An 18,751-nucleotide genomic window follows, 5' to 3' on the forward strand; every position below is an offset into this window, starting at 1 on the left:
AAGGTTTGTTGCGCTCGATATATCACACGCTCGGCTCGTAATATGCCTGTAGCTGTCCTCACTTTATTGCCAGACCAGATCAGTGCCATGCATGCGTGTTTTTGCTTGGATGGTTACTCCTCCCATCATGGTCCCTTTCTTAGCCATAGCCATAAGTTGCAGTTGCCGTAGCACTTAGTCCCGGATGCAATGATCGATAATCCTGATAAAGGGATGACATGCACTACAGTTCATAGCCAGGGGGGGCCCGGGCCGGCCGGCCGGCCGCCCACCGTGCATGCATGGCGCGTTGCCTTTCTGGCAACAATGCAGCTAATCATCGTCGCCAGTTAGCGAGCTACAGTAGCTCGTACCAGCAAAATCCAATCCTAAAGTATATCGTTTATACGAACTCTGTTGTCCACATCACCACATGCTTATCGGTGGGGCAGAGGACGTACGGACCTGGTCGTGGATGGAGCTGGACGCGTACTCCTTCGTTCTCCATGTGTTTTATTCTCCCTTCTTGCCCCCGAGCCCCCGTTTCCGTTATGGAAAATGTGCAGGCCACGGATCGCGGGAGTTGGTCACCTGCACGCTGCGGTTTGAGAATTAATTTTGTTGTTTTTAAGCGGCGACCGACGGGAACCGCGATCGAATTATCGAAATGGATGGCAGAGAGCCCGGCCGGTGTGCGTGTACATGCATCGACAGTAACATAGCCGGCGGGCGACCAGAGATCGGTGTGGGCAACATGTCCATCGCGCGCGCGGACATCGATCGTGTGTCGCACCTCGATCGATCTGAGTTCCCGCAATCGTTCCTCGTGCCAAAAAAATAAATCTCTTTGTGTAGGCCATCAGACGCCAACACATAAATAATGCTAGTACTCAACTAGTTTTATGTTTGGAGGCGTACTTGATTCGACCGGTAGCCATAGCTTAATTATCCGCCGACGGTTTATCTAGCATGCAAAGTCTTCCCATGACAGCCTGCTTGTTTAGGGAAAGAAAGACCATGACGACTAGCGAAGCAGACCTAGCTAGGTTAATTAGGTTAGGTGCATGCTTGTTGATAATTTGAGATCGACGGTATAACGATTTTAAACTAGTCCATGGACAGACAGTTCGCGTCCAGCTGATGGACGCTTTTATAAACAAACATGGACTGGAATGAGGCCAGTTAATTCTGCGCTCTTTCCCCGCCATGTGCCGGGGGGAATTTTCGGCTTGTCGCCGGCTCTTATTACAGCGCCATCTGATCATCACCGATCTCTTCACATGCCACGCACCGCGGTTAGTTGAGTTGGCATTGTTTGTTTATTGGGCTGCTTGATCTACAAATTGAGTTGGATCAAGCTGGTGTGGAATTTAGAACGGTTTCACTGGTAGACAGCATCTCAGTACAGTATAGTATACTCGCAAAAATAAATAAATTAGAGTACAGTAGAGTAGTATGAAGCATTCTGGAACAAGAAAAAAAATGTCATCCGTAAATCACGCGAGACCGCAATTATAAATGGAAATGAGGCCCACGTAGAAGCCCATACGGAGGCCCGTGAATTTGCCTGGCACGCACCAGTCCGGTCACCGCCGCGTCCCAGATTTCGATAAACGGGCTGCCACGCGGCCTGGTCCTTCGCGGCTCTCGGCTACCGTCGCCCCAGCGAAGCCTCGACGGTTGCCACGTTGTTTTCCAGACGGCGCAACCTGCGCCCCGCCGCACGTACTACTGCTCCGTTGTCGTATAGTCCGTAAGTTCGAAGAGTGTGCAGTGACGAGTTAAGCTGTCCACTTCCCAAAGTTGCATGCGATCGTCATCTCACCCATCTTTCTTCGAAATGTCCATCTCGCTCCGCCTCGCCGTCCCGCCGTCGGCGGCCGCGCATGCGCCCACGCTACGCCAGCCACTGAACACGAGATCCGGTAGCAATGCCATCGCCACCGCCATCGGCCCGGTCGCGTTTCAGCCGCCGCGCGCACTCAGGTCCGGTCCTCCTATCAAATTTCTTATTGTATGTACCACACGGGTTTCGTCGATCGCGTCGTCTAGCTCGACAACAAAATGCCGCATAGCTCGCGTCGCCAAGGCCCAAGGGGGGTCGATCGGTCGATTTTCCTGGATCGGAACTTCGGAAGACACTAGTAGCCTTACGGTTTCCCCATTCGTGATGGGTTTTCTGGCGATATGCAGGGGAGCTGCGCCTGGAGCGTCGTCGTGGTGGCGCCGCCGGGGAGACGCCGCCTTGTGCTGCGCGTCGGCGCACGTCAGCGCCGAGACGATGCAATGGGTGTCCTTCGCTGCCGCAGCGTGAGTACTCAATTCAAACCCATCTTATAATCTTCGGATTTGCCAGGGAGCAGTCGCCTGAGAAATTTATTTTCTCAGTCGACGCCGGAAACGTACATATATAAGTAGACCGAATGATCCAATTAAAACAGCAACATTTAATTGGTCTGATGGTTTGTGGCTATTCAGTCCCTTGCATAGGGCGCAGGATCGATTCTCACCATGGTCCTTTTTTCTTTTTCTATTTTTGTTTTCTAATTTATAACTCGTTTCGTTTCTGTTTTTAATTTTCATTCTTTCTTACCTTTTTTGTTTTCAACTTTATATATGTGCACTAATGTAAAGTAGTAAGAGTGAAATTTTAAAATTGCACGTGAAATTAGGTGCAATTCTAAAAATTGCAAGCAAAATTTTATGGGCAATTTAAAAATTGCACGTGAAATTTTATGTGCACTTTTAAAAATTTCATGTGAAATTTATTTAAAATTTTATTTTTGGTTTTTAGTCTATGGCTTCTTCTTTTTTGTTTTCAAATTGAGCGTCCACCCCAGGGCCAATTCGTATGTCAACAATATGAAATATTTTTTATTTAAAGAATATTTTTTTGCGAAAAATATTTCTCCCATTTCACCTGCAATTTTAGAATCGCGCATAAAGTTTCACCCGCAATTTTTAGAACCGTTCATAATGTTTCACCTGCAATTTTTAGAATCGCGCATTAAATTTCACCTGCAATTTTTAAAATTTGATTGTTACTAATTTTTGTTGTCTTTTTTCCTTTCTCCGTGGCGTTGGTTGTGCTGTGCAAGTGTGCTTTCGTCAGGATCGATCATTTTTCTAATTTCAAATTTTTAGCACCGTTTTAAATTGTGTAACAATACACATGAGAAGCATATAAGTGAGGGCTGGAATTATGTTACTATTACGACGAATACTCAAACTCCGAAACACGCACGCACTCACACACACAAAAAAAAACACCCATGCATGCATGTATCTTTGCATACTTGCATGCATGCGAAGAATTCTGAAGCAGCAATTAAGCTCACCCTCGTTAAGCACGGACGCGGATGCTAGGCTGTCGACCGAGAAATAAAAATTCTCAGTCGACTGAGCCCTAGTCAGTCTCACATTCGGATTCGGACGTCCCTGTAATCTTATTTAGGACTACTCCATATGCGGTATATGTATATCTGTAGAGTTATATGGGATCTTGATAACATGGGTTCAGATCGTGCAATCGATTCAGCTGGTTCGAAAACGGTGTTAATTTCGATTTATTAGCCACTAACTCAAAAGTTGCAAAAATCACACGGAAATCAAAAAATAGTACTCCCTCCGTGTCATATTAAATGACTCAAATTTGCCCAAATATCAATGTATTTATGCCTAAAAAGCGTCTAGATACATGTAATAGAAAGTCATTTAATATGAGACGGAGGGAGTATTAATTTCGATTTCAGTTGCAAGCATGGTTCTAGCTTCAAAACCGTAACATGTAGGGTTCTAATTCTAAGAAGTGTTATTTTTGTCTCGTCCTCTGCAGTATATTGATGCTTGCTAGAGGCACAACCATACAGAAATCGTACCTTGTCCCTTTCATTGCTCTACAAGCACCTGCTGAGGTCATCTCATGGATCAAGTAAGGTGCCGCCACCATTGGCAAAAGATAAGAATAATTTCACTTTTACATTTGTCGTAGCGTCTCTGCTGCCGAGAGACATGACCTGCTTAATTTGTCACATCAACTTTCGTTGCCAGGGCTGATTATGGTCAGTGGACCGCTTTTATTGGGCTTCTTCTGCGTTTGGTATACTTCATTCCAGGTACAGCAATAGCACTACTGATGCTTTTACGATATATTGGATTTAATATGAGTCGTTTATTTATTCTGATCTAATGGTTAATATTAAGTGTACTCCATTCTCAATCCCACGGAGTACTAAGTCAAAAACCATCGGAGTACTGTGAGTGGGAGGACAAACTTGTAATTCCGTGAAGGCATTTGGATTTTTCTCATGGTCACTGGATTTTGGTTTGCAATTAAAAAACTAATGTGTTCTGTCCGTGACCTAATCAAGTCGCCGCCATCCACAGCAGTGCCGGCGCTTGATTGGGTCTTCGCTGCGCCGGCTGAGGGGACGAGGCGGCCGGCGCCGCTCTATTGTGCAGCCGCTGCATGGCGAGGCGGCCACACCGGCGGAGGGACGAGGGCGCTGCGCCTGGGGCAGACGAAGCGGCCGAGCCGCTCGATTGGGCCGCTGACGCCTCAATGGCCGCTACCCGCGTCGTTTCCTTGCAGAGATCAATAGCCCTATTCTGCACACAAACTTCATACGAAGTAGTACTCCGTACTAATTAGCTGCATGCAAGTAATTCAACGGTACATAAGGATTGGACAAGTCAAGAAACCTCAGGAGAAGTCAGATTTTCTTGTTTCTGCTATTTGTACTAATTCGCACCAGGTAGACATGGAGATCTCATCGCTTCATCCAGAGTGTCACTTCGTCCAGTGTCATCGCGCCAGACAAACAGTGTCTAACATGGCGAGCGGACGGCCGCGACGAACGGCGGCAAGGGCGCCGAGGGCCGGCGCGGCTGCTCAATTGGAACGCGCGGGCTGAGGCGATGCTGGAGATGGGCTGGGGGCGGCGAATCAAAATTCGATGGGGTTCGTCTGACTGGACGCAGACGCACCGATTAGATTAGAGGGTAGATTAGAGGGGAAAAGACCAAATTAATATTTTGCTATCAACGGTTAGATACGTCTGGTACGTATGGTTTTGGAATACCGGGTACCGTAAAAAAACTCTTGTTTGACGTGTTTCCTTTTGATCGTGATGCTGTGTACCTGTGTTTAAGAATTGTTTCAACATATGCCGTTTTCTTGATGATACTGCCTTGGCCTTCCCTCAGCTTCTGTTAGCCAAAATCCATCTATGGAGTATTTGACTTGGTTATATACTACCTGCAACTTTACTGTTCCAGGTGAACTGGAGCTCCCATTGTTGACGATGCTGTTTGTTAGCATTGCTCCTCACCGATTAGCCAGCTTGAGGTATGTATGAACAACTTTTCAACCTGGGATCTCTCCCCAGGTTGAAAAGTTGTATGCTGTCGTGACTTGTTCACAAATACAATTCATAGAGATTTCTCACATAACCTGTCTGATCTCTGGACAGGGGAACTCAAGACTCTGTAATAGTGTCCTTGGCAATAGCAGCTTATCTCGCACTTCAGCATTTCACCGCCGCCGGAAGCGTGAGGAAGGCCTTGGATCGTGGCACGGTAGTAGCAACCTTGTCCGTCATCTGCATCACGCTTATCCCCCTCTTCTTCTTGTTGTGATTCCGGTCAGACTGTGAAGCGCGAAGCCTAGTTTGTTCCTCAGGCATGGTGCAGATGTTGGCTTCTCGATCTTCTGAGAGAGGATAAATAATGTGATCACAGTTACCCGGGCCTGCAATTCAGTTCTTGAAAAGCCATTGCAGTGTGGAGATGTCTTGGGACGCTACCGTCCCAATAAAAAGTTTTTGTGCTAGCAGAATCAGGTTCTGATGTATATATTGGTGGTTATCAGTATACGTCAGTTCAGAAGAATTTTTAATCGCTACACATCTCTGGGAGAAGAAAATAGAACTAAGACAAAAGCAGCAACATTGTGATTCTTTTTTGTGCTTCGCGGATGTTAAATTGTTAATGGCTTGCTGTTTGAACCAAAATCACGCTTATAAACGCGGCAGAAGTACGAAGTAGTAGTAGTAAACAAGAAGCAAATACACCATATAATCCAGGACGTCTAGAACCAAACAATTCTTTCTCGAACGTGCTTCCACAAGAAGACGGCAAGATAATGCAATGATTAGATTACAGGATTTGGTATGAGCATTGCACCCTCCAACGGCATGGTCAGGGAAATAAAAACAATATTATCCTTGCCAAACGACCAAAGAACAGGTGAGGAGGGGCCGGCGTTCGTTCACTCCTAAGAAAGTGAGAGATACAACGGTTGTCAAACAAATAAAAATGCTATCCAGGTCTAATTACCAGTCTTGAGACGAAATTCGGGGAAAGATGACAACCAAGTACCAACCAAACGAGATCGCAAGTTCGAGCACGAATCCACTGCTCAAATCGATCCAAAGGGCGAAAGGCAAGTTAGCTTTCCCGCGACGCGACGCAACGCAACGCGGAGTATAATAAAACACGGGACTGATTCGGGTTGTCGTCTTGGGGACCCATCCGGACCAGATGGGCACAATGGCAGATCCCCACGCAGCGTATATCGAGATGCCACCACCGCCACCTCTCTCGCCCTGTGACTCCCCCACTCTTCGTATCCGTGGCATCTCGGCTCCGATCGCCCGCGCCTCCCCTGCCCGCCTCAACGCCGCCTCCCTATCCGGTAAGGCCTGCGTGCCTCGTTTCCTATCCATCCGGCGTTGCTTGTGTTACTTGTGCCCGCGGCGGCGCTAGGGGTGCCGATTCTGTTGTTGCCACCGCCCACCGGGATGGATGGATGATTAGGGAAAGCCTGATACGCAGGTGATAGAGCAATTACACTTTATAAGTGATAATGATCCTCTGGACGGCAGCTGCTAGAGTTTGTGTTTCATCTTCCGTGGATTCACGGGATACAAGGGTTCGTTGTTGACTGTGGTTTCTGCTCGAATTTGTTAGGGTTCCAAGTGTGCTTCCGTAGCACACTACTGTACTTGTTTTGTTTAGGGTATGCAGTGTTAGCGAGCAACTTGAATAACAGGGTTTCCCTTTCAAAAACAAAACAAAAAACTGGGTTGGAATTTGAAAAATTGAATGCAATACCAGCACTTGCATTTGGTATCTCTGTACCGTACCGTGCTTTTCCGGACTATATGAAACTGTTGGATTCTAAAAATACAGGAATAGAAAAAACATAAGATTGGGATGTCATGACATGAGTCAAAAACCCAAATCATAGGAATTTCTTGAGATGACGATGCTTCATACGAATTTTGCAAAAAATGTAGTGAGAGAATATGCTTGCAAGAAATTAAGGAAAATTTCCACGAGATGTAACCTCTTGCTACATATGAAACTGGGGTGTACGAATAATGGTGCTCTTTGTCTTAATCCTTGGATCCAAAGGGCCTACTATGTAGGAGTAACAAATCCTATTGAAATCCTACAAAAATCCTGTAAAAATCCTTCAATCAGAAAGGGAGTATACCCAACTTGGAATACCTCCTTTGGTCCGTATCTTGATATCATCTATTAAGTCAACATGCTGCAAGAATGGGAGTGCAGTTAAGTGCAGTCTGGTCCAGGTGAATTTGTGCTACTTTAGGAAGCCATGTCATGCGTTTGGCTTGAACTCCAGAACTTGACATGTTGCCATGTCGTTTGTCGAAATTAATGAGATGCTCCGGTGAGATGTATGCTTACTGCAATTCCCCTTTGCTGAATTAGGATAGAGGATTGACAGGGTGTTAACCATGCCAACTGTTTGGTCTTTGCAGTAACAAATAATGAAGCAAGGCTTAAAATTAGGATTGCTAATACTTTGTCTAGTATATGGAAAGAACAACGAAAATATAATAAGGCTAGTCATCCTTCTTCACATGTTCTTTCAATTTCTAAAAATGGCATCTAGTGTTAGTGTTAAATTAGTACTACCATTATTTAATCCATGACAAACTTAAGTTCTGTATGCCCTCGTGTTATTTTTTCACCGAAAACTGCAGGAGATGCTCTTGTGTTATTTAGGAAGCAAACAATGTTGATGACCTAAAACCTTAATTTTGTTGCTCCATTTCTGGCCAAGTCTTCCTATAGTGAAGTTGCCTTAGAATTTACACCCCCACCCCACAAAGAAGGTGTCGTAAAAAGATCAAGTGCTCAACCATGGTAACTTTGTGATCCATATCAATGGGTTTATCCTGAAAACACAGTTTTTTTAATCATTTTCTCTTAAAACTATTATTCCCTCCGATCCATAATAAGTGTCTTCGATTTAGTACAAAATTGCACTAACTTTGTAATAAATCCAAGACACTTATTATGGATCGGAGGGAGTAGTGCTTAGTGAGTAGTAAATCTTTAAAGGCTGCTTTCAACTAAATGTGTTGCTGATGTATGTTTTTTTGAATCAGTTTGTTCTGTGCAGTTAAAATTCTCATCAACATACCACAAGAAGGCAGTATGGACCTATGAAGATATAACTACGTTGCTATTTATAGAACCCCGTAGTTCTCCGTGTCTTTGATTAAATGTGTAACAATCTTGCTGCGACGAACAGTAATCTGACACTATTATTAGCCCCCTTATTTATTGATGTTTACCTGCTCACCTTTTGGAACAAAGGAAACATCTGCTTTGTTATTGAAGAGTTAAAATATTTTATTCCTTGTATATATATGTTAGCTAGTGTATATGTCTTAAAAAAATCTGGTTTCTACCATATATGTGAACAATAAATCGCAAAATTGAAAAATCTTATCTGGCAGCTTAATTTCACCATGTCTGGAACGCCATCTGACGTTGCAACTGATCAAGCGAGGCTTGCGGGGGATGTTTCTGATGAAAAGGTAGAAGAAACTCAAGACCATAATGAAGGGACGGGCATGCCCTCACCAGAAGAGGAGGTATTGTCTTTTCGTTGTGCCATTTATTATTTTTAGTGTGTATATAATATTCATGTGATCTTTTGTCAAAATTGTATGGCCGCTATTTTTTTAGGTTGGTGATAATTGTATGACTATTTGCAGGAGGCAGCGATCAAGAAAAAATATGGAGGAAAAATGCCCAAAAAGTCGCCACTTATATCTAAGGTCAATGATGCTCTCGTATAGTGTGCACATAGTGTCTTTTTTTTTCTCCAAGGAAGTAGTGTCTTTGTTTTCACATGTAATCTTTATTTAATCTTAAATGCAAATATCAGGACCATGAACGGGCTTTCTTTGATTCTGCTGATTGGGCTTTAGGAAAGGTAAGATTTTAATTTGTTGAAAAGCTAACTGAACACGGTATTAACTGGTCAAGAAATGTAAATAAGAAATGCATTTATAACCATTTCCTTTTTTTTCTGCCTGCCACAGCAAGGTGGAAGCGCCAACAAGCCCAAAGGTCCCCTTGAAGCTCTTAGACCAAAACTTCAGGTATCGATACTAACGGTCGCCAGATGCAAAACTTCTGTTTATGCTTTCAGTATTCTGTTCTTAGTATAAGATGTGTGGTTCAAAGATCTGATGCTCCTTACAATGTAAAATAAGTGGATAACAACCAGATCATTCAGTTTAGCACAGCTGTGCAAAGTAGATTGTGGGGACTGAGGAGGTAGACATGATGCATCCAATATGCTCCCACTTCTTGCTTGAGGCTTAACAACATATCTTTCATCACTGTATGTAGTAATGGTGAAGTCAACTTGCAGTACTTCGTTGTGTTCATTTTTTCACTTCACTTTCTGAATCCACTTTCAGCCTACTCAACAAAATGCACGTGCCCGTCGATCTTCTTATGCATCTGGGGACAATGACGGTACTCCTTCTCTGTACATCATGTTACATGGATTCCTTGTGTTTGTATTTTCAATGCCGTCTGTTACAGAGTTTTTCTATCATGTAGAGACTTTGAGTTTGCCTGCTGAGGAGTTGATCCAGAACGATGACCCCATTGAAGACAAGAACAAGGAATAAGTATAATATTCCCCGTGCTTCTTATACACCAAAAAAACGCCATTTTGCTGTCCCCGCCAAAACTGTTGCCTTGGCAATAAGTAGCGCCGGTGCTCCTGGGATTGTCTCTTCAGTTTTACCTGTGGTATATCTAACGTCTACCACATTCAGCTGTTCAGTCTTTCCGATACCTGAACCAGCTAGGAACGAATATTTTTATGATGGTCATGTTGTAGTACTAGATGTGTAAGAAAAAATAATGGAACTTCATGGGAATCACTATGATACTGTTGATCATTCAAATGAAATGTCACCTTTGCTATCATATGCTAACGTCCTTCTTTTGTGGGCTCGCAAAAAATGACATGTCTTTGGTTTGGCTTTGATAGTGTGGCATTTTATCAAACAAAAAGTCATGGCATTTTATCAATTTTTACTCTTTGTGACCATAGTTTGGTTCATGCCTTTTTGTTTTATCAAATAACAAACTACAGTAAATGCCTTCTGCATGCCCCGGGCCTTCTTATTAGACCGTGTGGACTACTGTTATCTTCCAGGAACAACTCCATAATTGGGCTGTGTTGAGAGTGAAAGTCATCGTACACCCGAGAAGAATAACACCCTGATGTTTTTTAAATAGATTTGGTCGCCTATGTTAGAAAGAGCAACTAGTGTCTTGCTCGACTAGTTGCTCAGGCCATCTACGACTTCTCGAGTTAACCTTGTCGACAACTTCTCAAACTTAACACTAGGGGGTCCCAAGGTATCTCTTGGGTCCTTCCTAGGCTCTTTCCGTCAAGTTCATTCAAGTGATGATGGAACGACTCACACATCCCTTGTGAGGTATTTATAGTCTTCAGTATCTACTCCCTCCACTCCTAAATTCTTGTTGTTGTTTTAGTATAAATTAGAACTAAAACAACGACAAGGATTTAAGAAGGGAGGGAGTATTACAAAAGACCATATATGTTTTTTGGGGTGAAGGTAGAAGCGGAAGATTTCCTAAATCATTTTGGAACCCCTCTTATTCTTCAAATGCTTGAATCTTTTCTGGCGTGGCTTGATTCCTTGACGGGAAGAGACGAGATACAAAATAGATGGGCCTTGCTGTCAAAATAAAATGAAATAGATGGGCTTGCTGTCAAAATAAAGTAAAATAGATGGGCCTTGAAGAGTGTTAAAAAAAGACGAGCATGTAACCTGTTCGGCTTCGTAGGCTGTCAAGTGAGATGGTCGGCCCAACTAATCTGTTCCGTCCCGCTTAACGTAAGCGAGCTCATTGGGGCATGTACAATGATTGACAAAACTGTCTTATCTTAGGTGTTCCACGTCATTTAGAAAAGACAACAAAACATGTTGTACAATAGGTTATCTCTTAATGTTATATCTTAAAATTAATGCTTAGATGAATAAAATTAACTAAATAAATGCTAAGAATAGGTGAAATCTAGTACAATGGAAAAATTGCATTATATTTACCTTATCATTCTTGTGAAGAGATCAAAGAGATCATCTCTTAATTAAGAGAAGGCTTGTGTCTTTTCTTCATCTCTCTCTTTCACATCAGATTTTATCCTATGTGGCACCGTTAAAAGAAGGCTGACGTCACCCCATTATACACGCCTTAGCCATTACAAAAGAGATAGACAGCCATCAACATTTTTATTTTTATGAGCAAATGGGAGAAAGACCCAAAGAAACAACCATTCATGGGTGTGGTATGATTTTTCTTTGCCATAATCTACTAAAACTTGCGCCACCTTATTATCCACCCTGCAAATCAGGTGCCATTTTCTCCTTTTCTTTGCCAGACCAAAAGCAACTGTTGATTTCTAAAACTCCTTTTCTCCCCCACCCTATCTTGCTTCCCTGCTTAGGGAAATCCTTAGGTCATAACAATCCACTCGCACCGAGAAAAACTCCTTGGCCAAGGAAAGGATGCGTCGAAAAAGAGTACTACTCTCACGAGTGCTCGTACAGTGGTACTCCTCTGTATATGTGGCAGACAAGGCCACACGTCGCGCCTAGGCAAGCAAAAGCGCACGCCCGCAATTGCGTCCGTGTACCCGCGTTATGGCCGGGCCGGGCTCCGAGAGTGTATCGATCCATGCATTAAGTAACTTGCTTTCGATAACTCGAGAACGCATTATCGTTCCATCATTGAGGGGCGATAATCGACGACATGTGTGGTGTGGCTTCGACTCGAAGAAGGTTTCAGCTAGCGTTGGCGACGCGCGTTGCCTGCATGCTAATTTCACAGCGATCAGTTACTCTCAGCCTAATTGCACGGACAAGTAACCCGGCCGTATACGGCCACGACAACTTGTTTCTCGATCGTTATTGATCGCGTCCCTTTCTCTTAGAGACTTCCAAGTAATCATCACACACAAATCATCCATGCGTGACGGCTACACGAATGGACTGTACAGGGAAAGAACTCTTCGAAACTGTCAGCTAGGACAATAACCGAGGGAAATCGCTCTTTTTCCTACGCTTCACAGTTTAATCACAACGATATCGTTCTCCCATCTGATCCAGACATTAGAAAAAAGCCATAGGTATATTGGTCGCACTGCTGGGCCAGTCGGCAGATGGATCCCCAGGAACCCACAGCAGGCCCACAGACTTAGCAAGGAAGGAATGGAATTAATCATGCCACGAAAAGCATCCACCAACGTTTGTGCCACTAATCTAGAAAAGGTGAAGGGCACTTTGATGGATGGATTGTCCTGTAGCCATCAGAGGAGTGCGGCTATTCTAAAAGTACAATACTGTACATGGTTACATGGGAAGAAAGGAAGATCGAATGCATAAGGCATGGCACCAATCAGCGAAGGCAAGTGGTAGATGCCTGCATGGGGAAATTGTAGCGAGGAACATGCGTGCCAATGACACCGGCCGGCCGTGTCTAGCTCCAGGTGTCTCTTCCTTCGTGCTATATATTTGCGCTCGTGCACCATAGCATTTTCCAAACTCTCGAATTGCCCATGCCGTTGCTTGTTCTCAGTGTCCGGCCATTTTAACGGCAGAGTTTTCGTTTTACTTGCAACAAACGGTCCCGGGAATCGATGGAGGGGAATCGCATGCTGTCCATACAAGGCAGCCAGGCAGGCAGATGGATATGGATAGGCTCGCCGACGTGGATCCCATGCTACTATAGTAGTATCTGCATGCTCTGCTGCTCGATTCGATTTGCTGTCGCTGTCGTTTCCCTTTCATTTTGGAGCCCCACTGTCGTAACTGCCGTGCCTGCCCGGGTGCGGCAATAATTTAGGGGTTTTGACTGACGTTGATCTTGGGTCTTGGTTCGGGTTAGTGTGTGTGCATTGTTTACAGGTCACTGTCCCTCGTGTCGAGTTGTTTTCAGTTTATATTTGTTGAGTAACACGTCAGAGAATCGCTAAATTATTTAGGAGTATCCGGACGAACCAATGAACCACCGTGAGTCCATGACAATCAATCCGGCCCTGCACCCAGTGTCCCAGTCGATCAGCAAGCCAAAGTATACCTTAGTACGACTTCTTCACCTACCCTGCATACCAATTCCTGAGAAAATGGAGCTACGACTGCGGGGACTCGTGTAATTACACAACTCAGTAATTGTTTCTTTCTGCTTTTAGGTGGCGACGGAGACTGCACGAATTCATTCGTTTCAAGGACCTTTGAATCTTCCAGATGAGATGTGGCGCCTTCCCTTTGGATCTTGTACAAGTGGGGCGCTCGTCTTTATATATATGGCCCGTCCATCGGCCCCATGCTAATGTCCTGGAGTACAATGTAACACACACCATGCTTGTCACTGGAAGCTCCTGATGGCGTATTGTGCCTTTATTAATTTATTTTCTTTCTTTCTTTTGTTTGATGGGTACGACTTTGAATCTGACTAACTGATTTGCCCATGTAATCAAATGTGTTATTGGAGTCCCTGGAAATTAGTTGCGCTCCTTACATTCATTAACTCAAATGTATTCTTGGAGTCCCTGGGAATTAGTCGCGCTCCAGACATTCACGTGAGGATAATTTACGTACTAGTACCATCTAACTCCAGACATTTCACAAGGGCCCCTAACCACCGATCTAGGCACCCTTCCACTTGTTGACGATAGATTACGACTTCACCTCTATTTCATGATATATTTTTTAAAACATTACTACACACAACCATGATCGAGTATTAAGAAGTATCAGTTAATCTAGGCACTTAGATTAAAAAGGAGCTCTAGAATCGAGGAATATCAAACATCGTTTACTTGTGTATCGTCACATTCACATGCCGACCCTTTTATCTAAAAGAATCTTCTAATACATTCACATGCCGACCCTTTTATCTAATAATTCATCACAGAAGCTCTAGAGTAGTAAGATTGCTATCAATAAACCAATAAAGGCAAAAAATTGAGAAGAGAGTTGAAACCCAAGACTTGCTTATGAGATTATGATTTGATCAATCACATAAATCACGTGTCCATAGAGTTTATTTTTTGTCAAAATCTTGATTAAAGAATGAGCACCACTTCACGTGCTACATTTTTGTATGATTTTTATACAATTAAATATATCGACCGTCCATAAATAATCTTTGCAGCACTAGGCACCACTCATCATGTCATGGTACGGTTTTTGTAAGGCATGCTGTAGTATGCACATATAGTGTTTTTGTTAAAAAAATTTGAAATACAACATTTTATATTGGGGGGAGCAGCATCTAATAAGCATGGTGCACTGGTGTGTGCATTTAAAGAGAAGCTGCGGTTTGGCAGACAACTATTAGGGCACGTTTGGTTCCTCGCATGGGACTTGGCCCGCAGCCGAGCTGCACAAACGGGTCTGTTTGGTTCCCTGCATGGGCCTCGGCCTGCACCCACACTGCATTGCAGCTGCAAAAAACAGCCTCTAGCCTGCACGCTAGAAACGTCCGATTCGGACGTTTTTCTTTATTGCGGTTACCAATGTTTGATCTGACAAGTTTTTTCTGTTCTTTCGCTATTGCTTTCTTTTCGTAAGATTTACCCTAGGAGACTCAATTTTCGCCTAAGAATTACATGATAAATCAAGTGTCTTTTTAATAGATGATGTGTATCTATTATATACGAAAAGCAATATGAGGGGTACCGAGGGGAGGCTTCACGTTGATACACATCACCCCAATTATGCCGGTCGTTGGATCTTACATCTAACAGTCCAGATTTAATGAGAGGGTATGTTTGATGGGCTATCAATAAACATTAAATAGTTTCAAGCCCAAGTAGGCCCAATTTGTAGAATTAGCGATAATTAAATGTATATCTGATGGGCTATAATAAACATTAAAATGATTTCAGACCTATTGGGCCCAATATGTTATAATCGGTGGCAGTTAAGTTAAATTTGTTTTTATGGTGCCAAAGGAGTCTGTTACGCGACGGCATTTCAACATTATTTTTCAGTGTTTTTTTTCACATGTCATGAAAATATTAAATAATAAACTAAGTCTATTAGTCATAATATATATATATATATATATATTATATTAAAAGCAAAATGAGGGGTGCCGAGGGGAGGCTCCGCGTTGATCACATCATCCGAATTAATTTAACGTGAAGCAAACACATCATGGAAGCATCTTTTTTAACCTAAACGAACTCTTACATATCACGTTTATTTTTCATAAAGTCCGCGCTGCGTGCCTTCTCTGGAGCCGCCACACTCGCTACTGGAGCCGCCGCATGCTTTTGTTGGTAACGAGATAGGCCAAGCTTTGGAAGGGAATCGTTGAGGCCACGTCCATAATGAAAATGTCTGCAAATATGCATGAACAAGATTGCGGTGCAACAATTCATTGAGATCAAACAAACTAATACTACACCAAAGTCTTATGCACTTTTGGTGTCCTATCATCATTAACTGGATCTTTTACATTCGGTAGTAATTAGCGATTTAACACAGTGCCATGTAAGAGTTCGGTGGTAATTAGTGGTCTACTCTTCATCTCTGCGTGGGTGGCCCATGCAAATACTTGCAGCTTGCACGGGCGCACTCGGAGCACCGTTGGCCGCATGGTCACTGATGTGATCAGCCGCCCCAGCGCCATCGTCCGCTGCTGTCATGATCCGTCATCGTTGAGACGCCATCAGGTCTTGCTGTCGTGATCCACGGCTGCCACAACGCTCTATCAGCCGCCACCTCGCTCGCTCGCTGCACAATGTGCCCGCTCGCAAGGAATGCTTGCCGCATCATCAATCAAAAATAATAATTAAATATTAAAAATATATAAGTTTGTGATCTACGTTTAAAAGAAATTTAAAAATTATATAAAATAATATCACACAAAGTAAAATGTAGCAAACGCATAAGTTCCTTATTCAAGTTCAACGCTTTTATATTGCAAATAATGTTAATAAAACACAAATCTGTTGATAAAAATTAATGACAACCTAATCTACAATATAATGTGTTATTGAATCAATCTAATGATGCAAAATGTTTCATCTTATCATTTTAGAAGATTTGTCTTCACGAAAAACAAATAAAAAAGCTATACATATTTTGGTTAAGTAAAATATATAAGAAATCAAATATTTCATTATACAAGTTTAACCGCGCAATTTGCGTGTGTCACCCCAATTATTTCCAGCTGTTAGATATGAGATCTACGACTCCTACAAGCAATATGAGATGTACGGAGGGAGCCTTCACGGTGATCCATATCACCCAATTATTTCCAGCCGCTAGATATGAGATCTACGAGTCCAACAAATCGTTCGTTTGATTTTACGTTCGGCTGAACCTCTAAAAAAAGCACTGAGTACAAACTAACAACAGGAAGCAGTGGCGGGAGGCGCCAAGCACAGCAGCAGCCGAGCTACAGACGAGGGTGGGAGTATGGGAAGGATCTCACAATTTAGGTACTGAAACTATATCCCTTAGAGCCTCAACTGTGGCGCTGGGCACAGGGTTAGGCAGTGCAGGGGTGCGCACGGAGGCGCTGTTGGGCAAGCGCGACATAGGGGCACGAGCAGAGCCGGTGCAGGGACCACGTGCGCAGGAGGGGCAGGGGTTGTGCAGAGGGCACGTGGCGGAGGAGCGAAGGAGGTGTAGGGCCGTGAGCGGAGCCGGTGCAGTGGTCACTGGCGGAGTTGGGGTTCAAGGATTTGATGGGAAAGTGAAATTGGAAGAAAAAGAGACGATGAAAATGAGTTATCAATTCATTTTTTCGTGGGTCCCATCTACGTGCAAATTTGACATCATTGCAGAAAAACTAAAATGTAGCATCAATGTCAAATTGGACCTATGTGGCAAATTTGGCTTTTGTCACGCCGTGGAAGCTCATAGGTATACAAATCTCATGTCTTCGATTTTAGAAAATACGATGAATAGATACGTATTGGACAAAATTCAATATCAGTGAATTATACTCCCTTCATAAGACCTGCATTGAATTTTATGCCAAACTTTGACGAACAATTCTAGAAAAATGTAGGTATATAAACGTTATACTATTGATTTTTTACAATATGAATACAACGATATCTCTTTTGTGTCGCAATAACATCGTATTACCAAGTAATGTTTCGTCAAAATCCCTTATAAAATTTCATGCAGGCCTTATAAATCCGACTAGTGGGAATATACCAGTATAGTATGAAAAGGAATCAAAAGAGATACAAAATGAAAAAGTCATTAACACACGTAAAAGAAATAATACATCAACGATCAGTGGGTCTAGAAGCGCGGGCTAGTTATACTAAGAGCAGGGTCTGAACTCTGAAGATACAAAGCTCCCAAGAAACGAAGTCAAATCACAAGTACTGTACATAACCAACCGGTCATTTGGCCCACCTTAACAAATCACATAACCTGCCGCAACAGCTACCACCATCTACTCAAGTGATCGACGGAGGAGAATCGGCCATGTAGTAAATTAAACTCTGCCCTGACTCGCGCTGCACCTGCAGTCACCTCGAGACCAACTTACGCTGTCCCGTCGTCGCTCTCGGTCAATGCGAGCAACAACAAAGCAGAGGACATCGAAACCCAACTTGGAAACACGATCGATCCAAGGATGCAGCCGCAGCGCATATAGCTCGTCCGTCCGTTTAATTTGCACCAGTTTGTGCAAGTGGCCGCACCCGCACCCACGCCCTTCCAAGGCGCCGGTCCTCTTCTGCAGGCTTCGCTGTATCTAGCTCGCTCGTCGGCACGTTTCGCCTCGCGGCCGGCGGCGTGCCCTGCCGGAGAGAGACGGCGCGCGGAGGTCAAGCATATTCACGTCATTTGTCGCGTCGCCCGCGGATCAACGGTGAGAGCAACGTGACGCTAAAGAAATATGCTACCGGGGATGGGGACACGTACGGCCACTCGTCCGGGGCCTGCACTCGCTCCCAGGCCGTGCGACGGTAATGACACTCGAGGGCAGGCCAAAGGTGGGTGAGATGTGGTTTGTTAAGCCAAAACGCACCGGATCCGGACGGGGACATGGCCTTTTCAGCAAAAGCGACAGCTCGTCTGCTCCGTGGTGCGGAGACGAGAGGAGAGGAGAGCAACCGATTTGTCCGGTTCTTGCCAATTGCCATGCGCATGTGATAGTGTTGTACGAGAGCTGTGGGTTCGGAGAAACAGGGGTTTCGGTGCCGGCGGTCACCAACGGAATGGACGGACTAGAGCTGTGGTGCTGGTGAACCGGTGATCCATTTGCAGGAAGCTATGCAAATCCACCACGTTTCTTGTAGCACGATCCATGTTTTTAATTTTTCAAATGGCTGTGGGTTAAAAGAGGCCGTTTTCGCTTTGTCGCGTGGAACGATGGAAGTCGGACCAACGTGCAGCCGTCGTACTTTGTCGAAGTTACT

General features: G+C 44.0%; 2 protein-coding genes across 2 annotated transcripts; both read left to right on the forward strand.

Moving 5' to 3' along the window:
• Window positions 1–1,819: 1,819 nt before the first annotated feature.
• Window positions 1,820–5,925, forward strand: LOC100821493 (cold-regulated 413 inner membrane protein 1, chloroplastic). The gene is made up of 6 exons (XM_003566916.4): window positions 1,820–1,965; window positions 2,173–2,289; window positions 3,815–3,910; window positions 4,030–4,094; window positions 5,257–5,326; window positions 5,451–5,925. Exons 1-6 carry the CDS (start codon window positions 1,820–1,822, stop codon window positions 5,614–5,616), a joined length of 660 nt encoding a protein of 219 aa, XP_003566964.3. The 3' UTR covers window positions 5,617–5,925.
• Window positions 5,926–6,488: 563 nt separating this feature from the next.
• LOC100822231 lies at window positions 6,489–10,248 on the forward strand. Its single transcript, XM_010233807.3, has 8 exons — window positions 6,489–6,673; window positions 8,400–8,446; window positions 8,754–8,891; window positions 9,015–9,077; window positions 9,188–9,235; window positions 9,345–9,404; window positions 9,729–9,786; window positions 9,874–10,248. The coding sequence occupies exons 1-8, from the start codon at window positions 6,520–6,522 to the stop codon at window positions 9,942–9,944; spliced, it is 639 nt and encodes a 212-aa protein (XP_010232109.1). The 5' UTR covers window positions 6,489–6,519; the 3' UTR covers window positions 9,945–10,248.
• Window positions 10,249–18,751: the final 8,503 nt, after the last annotated feature.

This window comes from Brachypodium distachyon, chromosome 2 (genome assembly GCF_000005505.3).
Source record: "Brachypodium distachyon strain Bd21 chromosome 2, Brachypodium_distachyon_v3.0, whole genome shotgun sequence".
NCBI classification, from domain to species: Eukaryota; Viridiplantae; Streptophyta; class Magnoliopsida; order Poales; family Poaceae; genus Brachypodium; species Brachypodium distachyon.